The sequence below is a fragment of the Tursiops truncatus genome, chromosome 2, assembly GCF_011762595.2.
Source record: "Tursiops truncatus isolate mTurTru1 chromosome 2, mTurTru1.mat.Y, whole genome shotgun sequence".
NCBI classification, from domain to species: Eukaryota; Metazoa; Chordata; class Mammalia; order Artiodactyla; family Delphinidae; genus Tursiops; species Tursiops truncatus.
This window is the reverse complement of record NC_047035.1, coordinates 48,455,093-48,471,419: the sequence shown is the minus strand read 5'-3', so window position 1 is coordinate 48,471,419 and position 16,327 is coordinate 48,455,093. Positions and strand designations below refer to the sequence as shown.

Sequence of the window (16,327 nt, the reverse complement as noted above, 5' to 3'; positions counted from 1 at the left end):
TGGTCAAGCTCTTTCCTAGTGTTGATTCTTCTTTCCTATGTTTAATTTCAAAGTACAGTTTTGAGGGTTTGCTTACAAGACAAAGAAATTCAGGTGTTAAAATGCTTTTCCAGAAAAACACCAAAATACTATCCAAACTTTCTTTTAGATCTCCAACACAGAAAAGGTCACCTTGCTTGGCGTGGGTTTTTGCTTTTCTTTCTTTCTTTAAGTTCAGAAACTTAGTGATGGGGGGCAGGGGGCAGTGCTCATATATTTGTTACTGTTGTCGTTGTTGATTGCTTCATCCGGAAAGCCTGACTTTTCCAAAAACAAAAGGCAAGGGATGTTTTCTAGAATTTCCCAAAGCTCGGAAGCCATAACTTCTGCCAAATGTAAACAAAGGCTGTCCTGTATCATGTCTATACAGAGTATATGCTATTCAGTACATCATCGATTAATGGAGATTCAATAACTTCAGTTTTACTTTAGTCCAAAGAAAGTTCAACTAGAGAAAGAAAGGTATTTAAGGAAGGAGACAGATTCTGTTTTAAAAAGCAAAGCTTTCGGAGTTCCTGGCATTCATTGCCCACAATAAACGTCAGATAGGAGGAATCCTGGTTCTAAGTCTAGAGAAATTCTATAAGATAAGGAGGTCCCATAGATTGTGAAGGAATTGAAGGGGATGGGAGGGGAGGGAAAAAGTAAACAGAGCTGTGAAGGGGAGAGTCTGGCTTTTTACTGTGGGGGTCTGGGTATAGAGCACTTTATTTTATTCATTCTTTCAGCCAGTCAGCAAGTTCATTTCAATGAAAATGTATTCAATGTCTTTTATATGCCATCCTGAGACAAGCACTTATTACAGGTGGCAAGCATTTATTTAATCTACTTGTCTCCACCGAAATAGGCAAATAGAAGAATTTTAAATAGAATATAGGATCCCAGAGACCGGCCAAAAACGTTTGCCTGTTTAAAAACCACCCGCATACCAAATGATCACTTTTAAAGTTCTCTCCGTTCCACAAAATTCTACATCTAATCGCTAAAGAGCCCTCTTCGTGATGTCCTGCAGGGCTCCTCCCCCAGGAGCACGACTTGACAGGCTTCCAGACCGGAAAGGTCTTCACATTCCCGGAGAAAAGTCTTCGCAAGAACCCCACATGCTCTGTCCCTGAAGCGAAAGCCTCAGATGGGCTGCCAAACCCCACAAAAGGGTCACCAGTTCCCAACGCCCTCAGGATCCCAGGGAGGAGAGAGGGGCCGCCACGGGACGAGGAGCAGGGCCAGTGCTGCGGAGCTTCAAGATCTGCCATCCTGTTATCAGAAAGAGAGAAAAGCCAGAGCCCTCGGCAGAAATCAGGCAGCGCTGGGCTCTCCCTCCCAGGTGTGGGACGTTGCTAATCAGTGTTGACTTGAGTTGATAAATAGGAAACATGCCCCTCAATGAGCTCCTGATTTTTGCAACTGATTTAACTGATTTCAGCCATCTGGCCAAAAAATCACAGCGGTGCCACCCATGTCCCAAAGGGGTTTGCCTCGAGTGGTTTACAAAAACTACAATGAAAATTAAGAAGCAGGGTGTCTCCTACACACGTCCCAAAATTCTCTTCCCTGTCTTCTCTAGGGTCACATGCTCTCTACAGTCATAGCATCGTTGACTCCTGGCCTCCAGTGTTCGGTGTGAACAGGAATCTCTATTCCTTAGCGTATTTCTCCATCTCCCGTTACCTATAGGTCACTGTCATATGCAAGATTTTCCCGTGTTCATTTTTTTCTTCCCTAAATCCTACAGATCCTGCCAAAAAATTCAAAAATAAGTGCTCAGTACTATCACATCGCTAATAGTATAACCTTCCTGACACTTAGTCTTTAGCAAAACGTCAGCATTTCTTTAACCAATTTCCATATATGTCTCTGTTCTCTATGTCTGCATGGCTATATCTCAGACAGAGGCTAAACTCTTTCAGGTAGACTGTAGACCTCCCCTCTTCTGGACCTCAGCTTCAGAGCTCAAAAAGCTACAACCATGTCCTGCTTTTCTCCCTGGATCCAACCGTCTCTGTCAATGACTATCATTCCTTGAAACAAGTCAGCATGCCTCACTCCCCATGGTGAAACCTCCATTGGGAAGTCTTCTGCTCATCTTATGTTACTGCCCCACACCTCCCTTCATCCATTTCTCCAGCCTCAGCTCTCTTGGCCTTCTCCCAGGACACATCCTAGGCCAGAACAATCTGTCCTGCTGCCCCATTCTCAATATCCATTCTTTCAGCCCAACTTAATACAGGTCAACAATGCATTCCCTGTACCATACCACACAGATCTATGTAGCCCAGTTCCCTATCCCCCTTCATCCTTCAAACAACAACAAAACAACAGTCTCACCTACCCCACCCCCGAAAAAAAAAAAAACACAGCTAAAGTAAACATATGGGCAGTATGTCTCCTGCCCATAAGTTCTTTGAAGGTCAATACCGTGACTTTGCTCTGTGAAGTACCTATGACAGTTCAAGGAGTCTCAGATTGAGTGAGTTGATAAACACCATTTGGTGATATGTTTTTAGATGCAGTAACACCTTGACATTCCTGCAATATCAGGTACCACATCCTGTCACACCCACCACGAACATCCACGGCGAGAAAGGGCAACATCTGAAATAGTTTTAAATGGTAAAGATGCCATTCCTTTGATATCTTCGTTTCCAGTAACTCTGCAACATGAAGTTAGTATGCCAAGGTTTAAGAAGGCCATGTAGAATTCACACAGTCCTTCAAGCAAAGTTGATTATTGCTTGCCAAAATCTATCTCCAAAGAATTATCAAAACGAGAACTCATGTCACAGAGCTCTTCAAAGTATTCAGAAGAAACTTCAATGTGGGTAATTACAGAAACATCCTCTCTCCAAACAGAATATCTCCTTTCTAAATGAAACAAATTCTGAAGCCAACTCAGCATATGGCAATGTCTGAAGATTGATTTTAATTAGAAAAGTAAGAGATGGATTCTACAAATCTTCCTCCACTCTGCCCCCACCATAAAAAGGCCTAGACAGAAGTTGCAATTTAGAAAAGCTTGTATTTAAAGAGTCCTTAAGTAGAAGACTTACATCACAGCATCCTTACAAGACAGAGAAATAGAGAAATAAAAGAACCAGAATCTGGTCCCATCAACCCAATGTAGGGGAACACAGATTGGCTGGGCATATGCACTTGCTAAGTCTAAGGGACCATAATGGCTACTTTAAAATGTCACCTTAGTGAATTCTCACAACAGTCCTGTAAGGTGGGCATTGCTACTTCATTTTACAGATTAGGAAACTAAGACTGAGGCTGGATCATTGCTTCCAAAGTCACTGGATAACCTTTCATAAACCACTTCTTTCAAAATGTTTTTATTGTCATTATCTTCACATCAGAAGCATTATTCCCATGCTGCAGATGAAACCGAGAAAAGTAATTAAAGTCACCTTGTCTGTATTATAATTTTCAGTTTCAAATAAGCCCTGATAAAATTGGAATACTAAAGCTCTAGTGTGACCTCATCACCCCAGAGATTCTGTGCAACTGCTCCTCTCTCCGATTCCTCTCACTCAGCTCAACGTTGTCTTTCTCTGTTAAAAAAATAAGATAGATGCAGCTGAATTCACTTAAGAGCACTGGCATACTAATTTGGAAGTAATAAGGAGTCGATAGTGTCCTTGGAAAATTTCATTCCAAATTCATTCTTCCTTTGAAAGAAATATGGTTCCAAGGACTCTTCTGGTACAAAGATCACATTGAGACAATTAAAAAAACCTCATTTATTGGAAGTCTTTGGAAAAGGTACAACTATTGTTGTGTCTACCTACATCACTTGTGCCAAGGAAATGGGTCCTGCATGAAAAATCTGGGTAAAAGCAACAATGACAGAAACCTAAGAATCAAGAAATCTGTATTCTAAACCTGCCTTTGCCTCACTACGTACAGAATTCTAGACAATTGCCTTAACTTACTAGGTAATGGCAAAGAATAAGTCTTGCTGTACTTATCTTAAACATGCAGCATTGTTGTGGGAAGACAGCATGATAAAATGTTATTATAAGAATTAATAAGATATCCTGAATAAACAACATATATAATAATTGTCTAAGCAGTCAGTCTTTCCATTGAACCCTTACCTTCTCAATACAATCAAAAAGAGCTCTCTTTAAAAAATAAAATAACAGGGTTTCCCTGGTGGCACAGTGGTTGAGAGTCCGCCTGCCGATGCAGGGCACACGGGTTCGTGCCCCGGTCCGGGAGGATCCCACATGCTGTGGAGCGGCTGGGCCCGTGAGCCATGGCCACTGAGCCTGCGCGTCCGGAGCCTGTGCTCCGCAACGGGAGGGGCCGCAACAGTGAGAGGCCCGCGTACCGCAAAAAATAAAAAAAATAAAAAAACAACAAAAAACTTCTGTTTAAAATTCTTCAAAAGCTGCCCAATGCCAAAGAACCAAGTCCAAACTCCTAGCATAGCATGATCTGCCCCTGCTCCATGGCCTTCCCAGCCTCATGTCCCACCACCCTTCCTCTTCAGTAATAAGATACCACATGGAATGCCCCAAACACATTATACAATATAGTCCATGGGTGATATGTCATATGCTACCTCTTCTATTGGGAATGTTCTACTCTAGTCAACTCAGATGCAAAGACAATTGCTCACTGAAACTTTCCCAGATCAGGTCCCCTAACAAGGGAGGGATAGAGTTAGTCTCCTTAAGTCAAGATGCTACTTCACTTATCATACTGAATAATAATCAATATCCCTATTAAACTATGACATCCTTAGGAGTAAAGAATGTGTCCTTTCACAGTCTCTACATGCCCTGACATACAGTAAGTGCAAAAAAGTTTGTTGGATGAATAAATCTCAACTATGTTTAAATATAAATTACTTATATACACATACATATATGAATATGTCACATATAAGATATATGTTTAGAAAAGAAGACTGGAAGAAAACACAATAAAATACTAGCAGTGGTGACCTCTGGTTAGTAAAATTATAAACGTTGTCTTCTAAACTTTGTATTATAGGTATGTTAAACTTTAAATGCTTTTTAAACTTATGGACAAAAGTGAATTAATGAATGCAACATACCTTATTCATTTCTCCAACCCTCCACCTAGACCAATGCCCTGAACAAAGAAGGTGCTCAAAGTCTGTGTCTGTTCCTGTTTTATAAATAAGTTCATTTGTATCATTTTTTTTTAGATTCCACATATAAGCGATAGCATACGATATTTCTCTTTCTCTTTCTGACTTACTTCACTCAGTATGACAATCTCTAGGTCCATCCATGTTGCCGCAAATGGCATTATTTCATTCTTTTTAGTGGCTGAGTAATATTCCATTGTATAAATGACTTAGAGAACAAGCTTATGGTTACCAGGGGGGAAGGGATAATTAGGGAGTCTGAGTCTGACATGTACACACTGCTATATTTAAAATGGATAACCAACAAGGACCTACTGTACAGCACAGGGAACTCTGCTCAATGTTATGTGGCAGTCTGGATGGGAGGAGAGTTTGGGGGAGAATGGACACATCTATATGTATGGCTGGGTTGCTTTGCTGTGCACCTGAAGCTATCACAACATTGTTAATCGGCTATACTCCAATATAAAATTTAATTTTTTTAAAAAAAAGAAGGTGCTCAGTCTATTTATTTGAACTGAATGTACTCTGTTGAATTGAATAACTGAAATGTCAAACCTATGCATTAAAAGATTATGCAATAAACAAAACTAGATGTTGCCTGACCCAAAATAAAATGAATGGCAAAAATCAATTCAAATCATTTTTATTTCTAGATCTTCTTTGCTTAGTAAAGCCTTTAGGAAATATTCCTCTTACTCAGGGAGCACAGAATAAGAATGGCCACCATCTTGAATCACTCACTGAGACTGGGCAAGCTAGTTAATCTCCCTGAACCTACGGAGGATATGTGTCATCTTTCTATAGCTAAGAATCATTTTGATGAGTTAAAATAGAGATAAACTCAAAGAGTTTCAGCCTTTAGAGTTGACATTTTAGATTCAGGTCTAATTTCATAGGAGGAAGCCCTTACCTACCCCAGGAGTGAGGCAGCTCCCCTTTTGCCAAGCCACCCTGGCGCCACCTGATGTCCATTTGGAGTACCTCAAATGTTGCTGCCAAGACTAATGACTGGGCGCTTACGCTATTTCACTTTCTCAGGTAGAGACTATACAAGGAATCAAGGGCAGTCTCCTGTAAAGTACGGAGCATGTGAACTGGTACCTGGAGGGCAATTTGGCAAAGGCTATTAAAACCTTATAAAAAATGCATCACTCTGGCCCACCAGTTCCGCTTCCTGGAATGTCAACTAGTGACATGGTACAAAGATTTAGCTTAAGAAAGAAAAAGTGCTTCACAAATTTATAATGAGAAAAATTGGAAATAACCTTGCTGACCACTGGGCCCAATGAGAAATCCACCGGATGGAATATATGCAAACATTAACAGTGATGTTGTAGAAGTATATTTATTGACAGCTAAACATATTCACAATTTACTAATTGGTGAAAAAAAGTTACAAAGCCGTATGTGCAATGTGAACTCATCATTAATAGACAGTGATAGATACAGATATGGATAGGAAAAAGCCCTGGCAGATGCACACGAAACTGTTTAACAGTGGTTGTCTTTGAGTGGCAGGAAAATGAATGGTTGTTCTTTTAAAAATTGCCAGCATTTCCTGATGTTTTTCCTTCACTGAACATATAATTAGAAATAATTCTTGTATATACGAGATGATTCTAAAACAATCAAACCATAAACCCCTTCTGCATCTGCACTGGGGCACTCACATCCCTTAAGCAGTTCTCCTTGCAAGAGTGACCTCTCAGACCCTCAGAGAAAGCTTGGAGAAAACAGCCTTCTTCACTTCCGAGCCACTTCAGCCCTGGTGCCGCCAAACTATACATCAGATTTAGCGGGAGAGCAGACTCCGGAAAAATTTCAAGCCAGTCCCTGGGTTCCAGCCCAGAAGCCAAGCCCATTTCCTCGGTTGGCACAGAGGCCAAGCAAGCATCCCTGGTCGCTTACCTCTCCCGAGGGCGGGGCCCAGCGCGTGGCCTCCTCGTAGGCGCCCACCTGCTCCCAGGTAGCCAGGAAGGCGTGGGTGGGGGCGAAGTGCGCGCCGGAGCGCGGGAAGCCTGCACGCACGTAGCGGGCGGCCAGGCCCAGCACCGCCGGGGAGGTGTCCTCGCGGTAAAGGACCCGGCCCCTGCCGTGACTCGTGTCGATGTCGGCCAGGAAAGGGGCGATGGCCGGGAAGTCTGTGGGGAAATCATCGTCCACATACTGGGTCTCCCTGGGGAAGTCCTGGGTGGAGATGATGCCGTTGGTGACCACCTGGGGGACGAGCGGGACAAAAGTGTGACGGTCGCGTACGTTGCAGGAAGCCCAAGGAGGGCCACCACAGGTCCGGACGCGAGCGCCCACCCTGGCTCCGTAAAGAGGGAAGGGAACCGCCCCGGGCATGAAGTTTCCCCTTCCCCATCGGCTGGGAGCCCGACTCCTGGTTCAGGGCGACCAGCGCAACTTCAACCGGCGTCCCACCCGTCACCCCTACCCCACAAGCGCGGTGCAATAGGTCCAGGAGCCCTAAAACTCGTTCACGTTATCTTCTCATCTCCCGCACAACCCTGGAAAAAAGCTACGGGTCGGAGGAGGGAACACCCAGCTCTATAGAAGTGCACAGCCTCCTCGCTGTCCTAACTGGAAACCCCACTGGCCGGCTTAGCAATCCCACCTTCTTTTCTGCCTGGGACTCTTATGCGGCTGCGAACAATTCTTACCCCCTCCCCCCGCCCCCCTGAAGCAGGGAAAAGCAGTGGTCCGGCAACAGCATCGCTGCAAAGCCAGGTCCCACCCCGAGGGCGCTCGGGGACAGCCGACTGTGCGGACTATTTCCTCCCTTCGGAAGGCAGGGGTTCGCTGAGAGCCGCACTACACTGACGCCTGTTCAGAAGCTGCAAGAAATCTGCAGAATCCCGCACCAGGAAGAAGCTAAACTTACGTAGAGTTCGCTGAATTGGGCTTCATAGAAGCGCAGGGGAAGCGCCAGCTTCACGGCAGCCGAGCTTTCGTCGTCGCCTTCCTGCAGGAGCTGGTCCCCTCGCGACTGCCCGTAGGGGAATAGCTCGCCCGGGTGCAGCGCCGCGGCCCGGGACGACAGCAGCAGCAGCAGCAGCAGCAGCAGCATCGGCGGCGGCGGCGGCAGCGCGGGCCGCCCGTCCGCCCGGTCCCCCCGCATGCTCTCTCGGCCCTGGGCTGTCCCGCGGCAGAGCGCGTCCCTGCCCCGCCAGCCAGCCCACTAGCCCCGCCGCGCTGGCCTCCAACCTGGATCCCGGCGGGGTCCCGGGCGGGGCGGGACTCCGGGCCCTCCCAGAGCGATGATTGGCTGCGGCCCTGGCCCCGGGACCAATCGCCAGTTCTGAGAAAGTTCGACAGCGGCCACCACATCTGGTTCTCGTTTAAGCTTTCTAAGGCAGTGGTCACCGGACCCGCGGCGCTGGCGGGGTGAAACATCCCGGCCAGGGGTGGTCGGAACCACTTCTCCTCCGCCTCCGCTCCCCGAGAGCTCGCGGGGTCACCCTCACCCTCCTCTCGGGGCTGCCCAGGGGTGCCGGCGACTCCTGCCTCCGGGACCAAATGGCCCGCACGGTCCGAAGGCAGCAGCGCTGCAGGAGATGACCTCAGCGCCAAGGGGGACCTCGCGGCAGCTTGTGCAGCTGCTGGCTGGCGCGAAGTGCCCCGCCAGGCTGGCAAGGCGAGGATGGTGCCCTGCCCTGGGGTGCCGGGCGCCCCTCGCCCTCGAGGTCTGGCTCTCGGGCCGAGAAGCAAAAGGCACTTTTGCTGTGTCGTAGCCACAGCTTCCTCGGCCTCATCGCTCCACCCAGAGACGCTGAGGAGAAGCGCGCCTTTGTATGAAGCCGGGGGGCTGACTCCTAAATTCCGTCCCCCTCCCGAAGGCCGCCTCCCGGGAGAGCTGGACCGCACGGGAGGACTGGGCCACCGGGCCGAAATGCCTGCCAGTTCGGGTCAAGAGCGTTGTTTACCTTCCCCGGGGAAAACCGCACCCGGGAAGGCCTTGAAACGCGACAGTGTGTGATCAGCTCTGTTTGGGGCATGGAATGAGGCATCCGGTTTGGACACCAAGCAGAAATGGGTCAGACGCCACGGTGGAGGGACCCCGGGTCTCTCGCCCGCTCCCCGCGGGCACGGAAGCTGCCCTTGACAGCATCCACGGAGGTGGTAACCCGAGCTCTCCACGGGACTGGAAATCGCACAACCTCCAAACCAGCTGCGAGGGTGTTCGGGAACCCCATCTACCATAAACATCCCCGCTGCGAAGCTCCAGGAGCCCGACGAGATTTTATTACCAATTTTACTATCAAGAGCCTGATATTTCCCAGATAGACTGTTTTCTCTCTCGGGACCCCCATGGGGTCCTTGGAAGCAAAGGTATTTAAAAAGAAGGGAAAAGCAAACCTTTGGAAATGCCTTAAGGGATGCTCAAAAAACAGATTTCTTTTTGTGGGTGTTTATTCCAGTTATACAAATCCTTACCGGCCCACAGGGACAAACCCTGAAAACTTTGAAAAGATCAGACTGTGAGACTCACAGAATCAACACAAAATGGAAAACTGCCCCAAAGCAGTTTGCTTCCTCAGACTGTGGAGATTTTGTATATTTGGTGTTACAAAAATGTATTTGTGTTTGCATACATGTTCTTTCTTTTGGAGACAGATATTTTCATTGTACTGAGGAGGAATTAGAAGCTCAAAGACATGAGGTGACTTGACTTGCCCAAGGTCACCTAAAGTTACTCCTTGATATGAAATCCTTCACTGGCTTTCTGTAGCTTTTGCAAATCTCTCAACTGAGAATAATAATAGTTAACATTTATTTAGTGGTGATAAGCCATAAGTTAGTGGGTCAGGTAGACCCTACGATGGCTCCCAATGATCCCCAGTGTCTGATGTTCACTCCCTTGCATAATCTCTTCCCCTGCAGTAGTAGGCTGGCCTAGTAACTTCTAAACCAAAGAATGTGGCAATAGGGATAAGAAATCATTTCAATGATTAGGCTAAATCTGTCTTGCTAGCAGACTCTCTCTCCCTGGCTTTGATGAAGCAAGCCATTATGCTGGAAAGGCCCACATAGCAAGGAACCGAGGGCAGGCTCTGGCCAACATCTGTAAGGCACTGCCAGCAATCATGTAAGTGAGCTTGGAAGTGGATCCTTCCCCAGTCATGTCTTGAGATGGCGCATTAGCTCTGGCTGACACTCTGACTACAGCCTTGTGAGAGACCCTGAAGCAGAGGACCCTCACTAAGCAGGGCTCAGATTCCGGACCCACAGGTACTTGAGAATTTAATAAAGCCGTGTTGTTTTAAGCTGTTATGGTTTGGGATAATTTGTTATGCAGCAACAGATAAGTGATAGAGCTAGACAGACACTGTGCTAAAGAAATCAAGACTTGATTTCTGGGTAAAAAAAAAAAGAACAGTTACTGCTACGTGGCTAGTAAGTATAAGAGCTGTGACTTGAACTCAGTTCTGTCTGATTTCTAAACCTCTGCTCTTTAGCTCTAAATCACACTGCCACAAGGCCCTCTGCAAGGCACCTCAAGACTACCTCTTTAACTTCAGCTCTGGCCACCCCTGGCCTTTCAGCTGAGACTTTAGTTCTCAAATGCAACCTCCTATTATATGGTTTGGAACATCCCCACATGCTAGTCCCTCTACCTATAATGTTCTTTCCAATCAATCTCATCTAGCCAAAAACTTATTCAAGATTTGAATCAAAACCCTTCTCTTCAGGAAGCTTTCCTGGAAACCAGTCTAACATAGAAGCCCCTTCTCTGCTCCATGTGCCCAGCGCTCATCATTATCATATCTCCTGCCATCCCTGGTCTCCTCATAGCCCCCTCCCTACCACTACAACACTTGGAGGGAGGGGACTTGATCTCATTCAGGGTCTGCTACAACTCCAGCCTGGCTCGTTGGAAGACCCTTAAAGAAATATTTGTTGAATGAGTGAAGCCAAGCAAGGCAACCTAGGCCTAGGATCCATGTCTGCAGCTCAAATGAAACATTCTTGTCCCTACACCACCTTTCCTGCTAATCTGACCTGAGTTTTGTAATCCTCTTTACCAGGCTGCCTAGCGACTCACCTACCACTGCTCTCCAGTTTTTGTCATTCTTTCATTCATTCGTCCATTCAGCAACTATTTCCTGGGAGTTTACCACGACAAACACAACTCGGCAAGAAATAACAGAGCTCAAGATGTGACCCTTGACCTTACAGATCTCATAAGCAGTTGCAAAAACAAAGCATAAATATGGGGGGAAAAAAAGGAGCAATGCTGCAATTTAGCATGCATTTAACAGCAAAACGGGCAAAAATTGCCCTTGAACTGAGAGGCTGTCACTAGGTTTGGATCTGACGTTATCTGAATAGGAAGAAGTAGATCCAACAGGGAAGAGGCTGAAATGAGCAGTCCTGACTCCTGTCTGCATTAAAGTGGCCAAATCCTTTTTGAAATATGAAGCTTTGGACAGCTGTGCTTGAGCAGACACTCCTTTGAGCTCTTATTCTAATATTGTTTTTAAAAGACTCTATGGTACCCAAAGAGTGGTTTCTCCTTTAAAATGTCACTTCGGGTCTTGGTGAAAAGAAAAAAATCTGTCATAGCTATTTCACTGGTCAAAGTAAATACTGAAAAAAATATTTCTCTTGTATCCCCAGCTCCAGAGTAGAATTTCCATGACCTGCCAGACTAGCTCAAGAGGCAGAGGCCCTTCCAGGCTGGAAGTTATAGAGAACTTCTTCTCTAGACATTTTTAGTCCTCTTGGATTGGATCTTCAGAGTAATTGCTTGAGAGGTAAGATTCTCAAGTGCAGGAGTTTTTATCCCAACCCAGGGGTGGTACCAGATGCCTGGCAAGAGTTTCCAAAGTTTTATATATATATATATATACACTTGTGGTTATATTTCTGTTATAAATACCATGACTTCAAGAATGATGACATTTCCTGTTATTTTAATCAAGAGAATGAAAACACATTTGTTCCATGGTATGGCAAATAGATTTTAGTATTCAAGGCCAAGTTCTATGTATAGCACGGACTGGTGTGTGTACATGTTTGTATTGGAGGTGGCCTTGGCAGAAAATGTTCTGGTTCTTGTTGCACACAGTGATTCTCTACATGACTTTACTCTCCATTAAATTCCAGGCTGGGCGTTCTAGCAGGTAGAGAAAATAGAGTTGTGCAAATTTGCACATCTCCACAGACTCAGGATTGATTGAAAATTATGTTAGGCCTATGAAAAACCATTCACTACTTAGAAATGCCTAGTGCTTGGGATATATTTTAAGGTCATTACAATGTGGGTGGGATGCCCTACATTTGAATGACCTCCAAATATATCCCAAGCCCTAAGTCTTCCCTTGAGTTTTTCATTTATATCCAACTCCCTGCTGAATATCCTCTTGGGATGATACTTCAGACCCACATCTAAGAGAATGAGATCCACTACTCAGAATTTCTGAGTTTTCAGTTTCAGCTAATGGCAACAGTATCCACTCCCTCTCTATTACCATTGCCCTGTTTGGGGTCCTCATTATTTCCCACCTGCTAGCTTTTGTGGCAGAAACTACAGGTTAGCTACATACCATACCTAATAACTACCACTTTTTCCCAACCTCCTCCCTTGCCCAAATCTACTACATAAGAAGGTCACTGATTTCCCAGCTTCTCTTACAGCTAGAGGTGGCCAGCTAGTGTAGTCCTAACCTGACCACCAGTAGTTTGCTCAAAGTGGTGGTCCCTGGGAGGGCTTTGACACTGGTGATTAAAGGGAAGAGAAGCATCTTTCCCTATTCTTGCGTCCTTAAACACAGATGTGTTGTTTTGAGCTCAGACGGCCATCTTCTGGCCATGAGGTGACAACTGTGAGGACTAAAGGATAGCAAAGCAAAAAGACAACACGGATGTGAGTGTCTTAGCCAGTGAGGAACTGCCTACCTCCAGACTTAGAAAATAAACCCTGTTGGCTTAAGCACTGTTCCACACAGCAGTACCCAATCCTAACAGATACTTTGCTAAATCCTTCCTCTATGTGTATCTAAACTACAAATCTGACCATCACATATTCCTGTCTAAGACCCTCTGGTGGCTCTCCCTCACCTTTAGGGTGAATCTTAATCTGGAAGGGCCCTCACGGCTTGGCCTCATCTGTCATCTCCTGCCCCTTCCTGCTTACACCTTTAGCAACACCCAACTCTTTCTAGTTCCCCGTCCACACAAGTATTTTCCTTCTGGTGTTCCTCTGGTCATGCTGTTTCTGGACTGGAACACCCTGCCCATCTCCTGATGGTCTCTCCTTCCCTTCAAGATGCAGTGCAGACATCACATTACATGGGCAGCCTCCCCAAATTCTGGCAGAGAACCTCTCCTCTGCGTGGCTGTGACACCTGGGCACACTCCTGTCTCAGCTCCTCACTGAAAATACTGAAATGGCCTTTTAATGTCTGTCCCTTCATCTGGTTGTAATGGCACTCTTCTGTGTTCTTTTTTCTTATGCACTCTAATGTCTATTTCAGACTGTCTTTACCACAAGCCTGAGCACGGAAAGACAGATAGGCCTTGACAGTCCCACCCGGCCACTAGAATGTGAACCAGCGCTCGAGGGTAGGATCGGATCTTCCTCATATTCTAAATCTCATGGGTCTAGCACAGTACCTGCTACAACCCTCTGGGCTGTTTAGTAAACCACTGTTGATTTGAAGGGGGAAAAAGTGTTGTAAAGAAATCCTTCTTAACTCCTGTACTTTTTCCCGAACAACCCACTCCCTGCTTCTTCACATATTAATTATATTCTGGATTGTTGCGGGGAAAGTAGAAATTAAAAGGTGTGGCTTTCATGTCGGTAGACAAGATTCCCACTGCTGATTATATTTGAAGGTATTCCGGTTGATGGCATTAGATGCCTATAGAAAGAATAGTGCAGAAAGGCCAATACTGCTCCCTTTCCTCCTGTGACTACCCCAAGTACAAGTTAGCATTTAATTACTATAACATCGGCATGCAGCTCCTTCCCAAAGACTTCTCTCGCTACCCAGACGGTAAGTTCCTCAAAGCTCCTGCTTTTCACTTCCTTTAAGACTCCCACAGCTGTCTAACACAATGCTGAATAAATAAGGGCTGGTCAACTTCTAATGAGTTGAGTGACTGCCCGGGAGTGATCTCAGTGTGCGCTGTCTCATTGGGTAGTGGCTGTGGCCGTGTTTCCAGAGGCTGTTGTCCTTGGCATCATCTGTGCCGCTTTCCTAGACATCCTGTGCTTCTTACCGAATTGAATCACCTTGTTTCTGCCGCATGTGACCTGCTGGCCATTGTCACTTCCTCTAGAAGTTAGTGCATGAGTCAGACCAATGCTAATAAAGCCAAAGATAACCATGGCAAGCCTTAATTGAACCTTTATAATGTACCAGGTTCTAGTTAAGGACTGGATAAGAATGATTTCATCAATCCGTTGTACACGTCCATTTTGCAGATAAAGAAACTGAGGCGAGAGGGATTAAGCAACTTGACCAAAAACTAAGCCAGCAAGGGTTGAAACCAGAATTCAAACCCAGGCAGTCCAACTCTGTTAGTGTTTATCTGTGGCCTCCAGAGCTTTTTTTGATTTGCCACACTGAACATTGCTGTGTCAGGTACCAGGCAGAGAATCTGATCCGAAAATAACCAAAATCCACCCTCAGCAGTAGTTTCCCAGATACATCTGATATTTGAAACACAGCCTACAGGACATATATTCTCTACATTCCTTCACTGTACTAAGTTATGTCATCAGAAAACAATGCAGTAGGGTTATGTTATCTTACGGCTTCCAAAAAATACCTTGACTGAGTTAAGATTTAATTTTATGCTTTCAACTTTTATGGAAGGTCTTTATGAGAAAAATCAACTTGATAAACATTTCAGTATCTTTTTATAAAGCTACACTTAATGATACTATTTTAATGAATTTTCTCATATAAGGTTTGCAAGAAAAATGCCTCCTAAAATTCAGGACCAGGAATAAGTAAGTATCTCCAGTCTAATCTGGGGGTCTCTGGGAATCAAACATTGATTAAGGGCTTCCCTGGTGGCGCAGTGGTTGAGAGTCGCCTACCGATGCAGGGGACACGGGTTCGTGCCCCGGTCTCGGAAGATCCCACGTGCCGCGGAGCGGCTGGGCCTGTGAGCCATGGCCGCTGAGCCTGCGCGTCTGGAGCCTGTGCTCCGCAACGGGAGAGGCCACAACAGTGAGAGGCCCGTGTACTGGAAAAAAAAAAAAAGGAAAAAACAAAACATTGATTAAACTGTACAACTCCACATAGATCACATGGCGCCAGTCACAGAACCCAAGAGTTGATCCTGAGCTCATTTCCTTTCAGGAAAGCATTTTAATTCTATAGCAATTCTCCAAGTTCACTGTGCGGAAAACGAATGTGTCACCTTTCACACCAACCCAGTCCTCCTCCTGCCTCTCATTGCTGTCAACTGTGACGCCATGTCCCCAGACACTCAAGCTGAAACCTCAGCCGCCTCTATTTGACGTCTCGCTTTCCCTTTCCATGTACATCCAAGTACTTGACAAATGCCACAGACCACAGATTCACAGAGATCAAGATTTTGTCTTTTTTGCTCACTGGTGTATTCCCTGCCCCTAATGTAATACCTGACACATGGTAACTGTTCCATAAATATTTACTGAACGAATAAAATTCTGTAGATTTATTTCCTGCCTCCTGTTCTCCAGTCTTTTACCCCCTTCCAATCCTCCCTGCCGTCACTCAAGTCCAGGCACTTACCACCTCTCCTTGTCATTAAACAACACTCTAATCCACCCAGTCTCAGCTCACAAGTTCCAGTCTGTCAGAGTTCAGCTGCTGTTAAGTAAGCTTCCTAAAATACCTGAATATGTGCCTTCCTTGTTCAAAGGCTTCCCTTGACTTACCATTCAAGAGGAGCATTGGATATTATTCTTACAACTGCTTGCAATAATAACTACATGGCATGAGTGAAAAGCGGGGAGGGGGAGCAGAGGCCAGACCACGGCAGCTGGGGAGGAAGACGCTGATTAGAACTAAGCACAGGGTCAGGATGAAGACAGATAGCTTACGCACTTGTGGGAATGAAAGGAGGTTATGCAAAGCAGGTAAAAATGATAAAGCGCCACAGACAGTTAATGTTTTGTCTATCAGTAATACCTGTTCCTGTAGATGTCATCAAAAAAAA

The 16,327-nt window shown here is 45.6% G+C and overlaps 1 protein-coding gene and 1 long non-coding RNA gene across 6 annotated transcripts in view; one reads left to right on the top strand and one right to left on the bottom strand.

Annotated features, from left to right (window-relative positions):
• The window catches only part of NID2 (nidogen 2), a 79,375-nt gene extending 70,954 nt beyond the window's left edge, over nt 1-8,421 (bottom strand). For all 5 annotated transcript variants that reach the window (XR_012329979.1, XM_033851148.2, XM_073800463.1 and 2 more), the window contains exons 1-2: nt 8,049-8,421; nt 7,073-7,381 (exon numbers count right to left, since the gene is read on the bottom strand). Coding sequence is in view for 4 of the 5 variants with exons in the window: in XM_033851148.2 (XP_033707039.1) it covers nt 7,073-7,381; nt 8,049-8,285 (546 nt within the window). In the remaining variant the exon portion in view is untranslated. The remainder of the gene's footprint in view (nt 1-7,072; nt 7,382-8,048) is intronic.
• Nucleotides 8,422-8,849: 428 nt separating this feature from the next.
• Nucleotides 8,850-15,843, top strand: LOC141277974 (uncharacterized). The gene is made up of 3 exons (XR_012329980.1): nt 8,850-10,396; nt 11,786-11,922; nt 15,086-15,843. It is a non-coding gene; the product is annotated as an uncharacterized lncRNA (long non-coding RNA).
• The last annotated feature ends 484 nt before the right edge of the window (nt 15,844-16,327 follow it).